Below are 4,730 nucleotides of genomic sequence, written 5' to 3' on the forward strand. Positions count from 1 at the left end.
CAACTTGGGGTAATCAGCTCTGCTTGAGAGAACACAGAGAATAAGCATGTTTAATGCAATTATGAAAGCTTTCTAAATCTCCAGATCTGGTCTAGAATATGTAAATTTGGCCGCTTAGCATGAATGAATGCAAAGTTTGCTTTGCATGCCTGACAATTGTTTTAATACTCTCCACTTTTTAGGAGGTAATAAAGTCTCCCACTAAACCGTATCTGAGCTCTCAAAGCTGTTTAATTGAATGAATTCAGCTTTACAGAAGACAAGCCAGGGCTTTCAGCTTCTTTCTCTAAGCCACCGGATATTTAGCCACTCTGCATATAATACCACCCAGCCTCATTAGCAACCTCCTTTAGAGCTGCTATGAAATATCGTTGCTGTAATGCTGAAGCAGCTAAAAACTTGAGGACAACCCCACTGCTGCTGTTACTGTGTTGGCTCACATTGGCCAGATGGCCCCAAACTGGGCAGATAGAGATGCCTGTTTTCCAGGTCCTTGTGCAATTTGGAGCAGCCTCAAAGTGGATGTAAAACTATGCAGTGGAGAAGGCAGGGGATGTATATGTTGTTCTTTACATTTCCCCATCAATAAGGGAGCTCAGAGCAGGCTGCAAAGCTTGACAGGGCTTGACAGGACCCGAGGGCAGCTAATCCGTGTCGGTTGTACTCCAGCTAAGCAGTTTAAATCCACCCCTTACGTAGACATTCTTATATGGAGAGATATATAGATTTCCCATAGCTCTCTATGTGATTTTTTTTTTTTTTTTCTTCAATTACACAGTTGCACTCAGGGCAACTCCCCTCAAAAAGAGGCTCAGGGAGGCTCCCGCAGAACATGGAGCCGGCTTTGTGAGCCTGTCCCAGATGCGCTGCTGCTGAGACCTGCTGAGAAGTGGCCAATGCCCAACACAGAGCTCCCAGATGTGTTTGCATGGCCAGAAACTCAGTATGAGCCCATGCTTTGGGAAAGAGCTGCTGCTGCTGCTGGGCGGCTCCTCCTCTGAAGCAGAGATGGATCCTTCCCATGAGAAGATTTCAGTTGCAGCCAAACATTACCACCAAGCTAGGACTGGACCCTTGGAAATAATCTGAGTGTTTTCAGTCAGCTCAGAAACTCGCTGTGAGCAAGGTCTGCTGCTGCGAGGCACTGCGTGAGAGACTGAGAAAATCGGCATTTTTGTTTTGTAAAGGATATTGAGCCTTTTTTTCTCACATGAAATATGTGTTTTCCCCTCTTTTCTCATTCCAATGCTTGTTTGTTTTGCGTTCAATCAGTGTTTGAAATCACAGTGGGGTGAATTTGGCTGATTTTTCCTTTTCACCACTAAGTACATTCTGAGGAAGCAGCCTGCTTCCCTTTTCTTCCACAAAGTTTTGCTTTCTGGTTTGTCCTTCCTGCTGTGTTTCTAATGAATTGGTGCATCCCAAGAAAACTCACTTCATTTCAGTCAAAATCAGATATGTGTCTTTGTTCATATTTGGACATACAAAATCAGTAAAGATAAATCTGTACCTCACAGGGTATGATGCTATTCTGCATCATTAAAAATACACGTACAATTTTCTAAAGGTAAAAGTTTTTTTTTTTTTCCTTTTTTTTTTTTTCCTTTTTTTTTTTTTTTTTTTTTTTTTCTCCATGTACCTGGAATATGAAAGATTTATAAGCCTGTCTCACTGAGCACATAGGAAGACAAAATTTCCTGAGTTGTCAGGGACCCACAAGGGTCATCGACTCCACCTCCTGGCTCCACACAGGACTACCTAAGAATCAAAGCATGCGCCTGAGAGCATTGCCCAAACGCTTCTTGAAGCATACATAAATAAGTAGTTGTTAAAATCTCTCCCGAATCACAGCGCTGGATCTTCCCAAGACAAGTGCATAACTATGCTTGGAAGAAATCTCACTGCAAACTAATTCAGGCTGGCGCCGTGCCCTCGTCCCGCCTGGTGCCACAGCCGGAGTGCATCTCCAGACTCTGACGGACAGTGCCGGGCGCGATCCTACATTTTGTGCCAGCGGGGCCGTGGCTGCAGGAGTGGGGACGGTGCTTGGGGTGGTGACATGCTAGTGATGGGCATCCCAGAGCTGGCCCGGAGGGGGTGGTCTGGGGTGTGCTGTATGACCTGGCGGTGCTGTGCAGCTGGCCTGGGGAGGGCTATGTGATCTGGGGGTGCCGTGTACCTACTTTGGGGGGGTGTTTGTGATCTGTGTACCCGGGGGGGGGGAGGCAGCGATGCACCTGTCCAGGAGCTGACGCCCGTGTTCCCACCCCGCCGCCGCTGTCCCCGGCCGGGAGCGCGCAGCCCGGCCCGGCTCCCGTGCTCACAGCGGGGAGGCGGGGAGGGTCCGGGGCCAGCCCCGCGCCTGAGCCCTCCTTCTCCTCCTGCTCCTCCACCTCCTCCGCCTCCTCCTCCTCCTCCTCCCCCGGCCGCCGCCTTTTCCCCGCCGCCGCCGCCTGCATCCCGGCGCTGCCCTGCGGAGCTCGGCGCGGCGGCGCCCCGCCGCCGGCCATGGCCGTGCCAGCCGCCCTGCTCAGCCCCCACCACCACCTCCTCTCCTTCTGCTTCCCCGCCGGCGGCCTGCTGGGCTATGCCGACCTGGAGAAGGGCTACGAGGGCGGAGGAGGAGGAGGAGGTGGCGGCGGCGGCGGCGGCGAGGCGGGGGACTTTAAGGAAGCCACCAGGGACCTGCTGAGCTTCATCGACTCGGCCTCCAGCAACATCAAGCTGGCGCTGGACAAACCGGTGAAGTCGAAGAGGAAGGTGAACCACAGGAAATACCTGCAGAAGCAGATCAAGCGTTGCACCGGCATCATCGCCGCCGCCGCCCCGCCGCCCTCCTCCTCCTCCTCCCCGGCCGCCGCCGCCTGCCCGGCCAAGCAGCCGCCGCCACCTCGCCGGGAAGCCTCGACGGCGGCCAGCAGCCTCCAGAGCAAGAGCCTGGCGGCCCTTTTCGGCTCCCTGCAGCCGGGAAGGGGCTCGGCGAGCGGCTGCGGGGCGGCGGGAGGAGGAGGAGGAGGAAGCAGCGGAGGGTCGGCGGCTGCGGGTGGCCCTCGGAAGGTGCCTCTGCGGGCCCGCAACCTGCCGCCCTCCTTCTTCACCGAGCCGGCTCTGCCGCCCCGCGGGCCTCCGCCGGCCTCCAAGGAGACGGAGAAAGGCGGTGGGGCGGAGGCAGCCGAGTTTTTTGAGCTGCTGGGCCCCGACTACGGAGCGCTGCTGCCTGAGCACGCCGCCCTGCAGGACGCCTTCCCTGCCGCCCGCCTGCCCGCCGAGCTGGGGCTGGAGCACGGCCTCTACGAGGCTCCGCTGCCTTCGCTGCCCGCTGCCCACCACCCGCTGTTGGGTGGGCTGCTGTATCCCGAGCCGCCCTGGAGCCCGGCCGGGCCCTGCAGCCCCCCCAAAAAATCTCCTCCCGAGGCGCTACGCCCGCTCTACTCCGGTGGAGCGGAGTCCGGCAGCGAGGCCTTCGGCTCCTTCTTCCCTGAGTGCCCTTTGGCCCCGCCACAGGTGCCCTACGACTACAGCACCGGCTACCACCGGGCCACCTACTCCGGCCTGTAGGGCAAGGCTGGTGGGCTTGGCCCCCTGGGCCTCGAACATGGACCGTAACGCAGCGGGAAGGAGGGAGCGGGCGAGCCCACCTCCCGTGGGGTGGCTGAGTCCTGGGTGAGGGCTCAGGATGGGACCCAGTGGATGCTCATGGTGGTGAGGGAAGAGTTGGGTTCCACCACCTTGGAGGGGCTGGGGGCTGTGCTCGCCCTGCCAGCCCCCTGAAAGCTAGCCACAGCTCCTGTTGGAAGAGCACTGGGACCTGGGATGTCTCAGTGCCTGGCAAGTCGCCTCCTCCTCCTGCAGCCTGGGAGATGCTGCTGTGTGCCAATAAAAACGTGAAATACTCGATTCCTTCAGGTGTTTTGATAGTGCACAGTGACTACAGTGCGTTAGCGTTCATTAGGGGTCAGGTTTTGTGTTACTGTAGGCAGACGCGACTTGATTTATGTGTCCGGCGTGACATTGCAATGGGGTCTGCTCTCCTTGAAAGCAGCCATGACCACTTGTAATTGATTTCAGTTTGGAAGTAAAACTCAGTCAACTCTTGTGGTGTGTTTAACGTCTTTCACAGCAGTGTGTGCATCCTGAGTGCTGGCAGATTTTCAGCTGAGGACACAAAAGGCGAGTAAAAAAAATTCAATGAAGCAAAATTTGAAAACAAATGATGCTACCAAATCTTAGGTGTCCTGAAATTTAACGATGTCTTGCAGGATCTTGCAAACAGCAATTTAAGTTAACAGACAGCATAAGTTCTGGACAAAAATGTACTGTAGCTGCTCCAGCTATGTGATTCCTACAGACTGTTGGATTTCTTTCAGGAATGTGTCAAAGCTCGGAAAGCAATGTGGCTCAGTCTCATTGTGTACAGGAGATTATTTGATAATTGTTTAAGTTATGTAAAAGAGTCTATGATAGGTCCTATAAAAATAAAGCTACGCAGTAGATCTAAGACCTGTGGTTCTTACTGCTGTTGAAATGCAGTGTTCCCGTGTTTTTCATTGCATCTCCATCCTCTCTAAGTGTTTCTTGGCAGCAGTTAAGACAGGCAGTGGTTATTGTCTTTCCTAAATCTTTTGAAACACTGTATTTTATCCACAGCGACCGTGCTTGTTTTGCCTTCATTTGTAGCAACTGTTTCTTTAATTTACTAGAAAGAAGGGACTGATAATACCTTACTAAAG

General features: G+C 53.9%; 1 protein-coding gene across 1 annotated transcript; it reads left to right on the plus strand.

The window, feature by feature from the left end:
• The first annotated feature begins 2,439 nt into the window (after positions 1 to 2,439).
• FAM181B (family with sequence similarity 181 member B) lies at positions 2,440 to 4,467 on the plus strand. The gene has a single exon (XM_082776244.1). It carries the CDS (start codon positions 2,509 to 2,511, stop codon positions 3,556 to 3,558), a length of 1,050 nt encoding a protein of 349 aa, XP_082632370.1. The 5' UTR covers positions 2,440 to 2,508; the 3' UTR covers positions 3,559 to 4,467.
• Positions 4,468 to 4,730: the final 263 nt, after the last annotated feature.

Source organism: Aythya marila, assembly GCF_965140915.1.
Source record: "Aythya marila genome assembly, chromosome: 1".
In the NCBI taxonomy this organism is placed as follows: Eukaryota; Metazoa; Chordata; class Aves; order Anseriformes; family Anatidae; genus Aythya; species Aythya marila.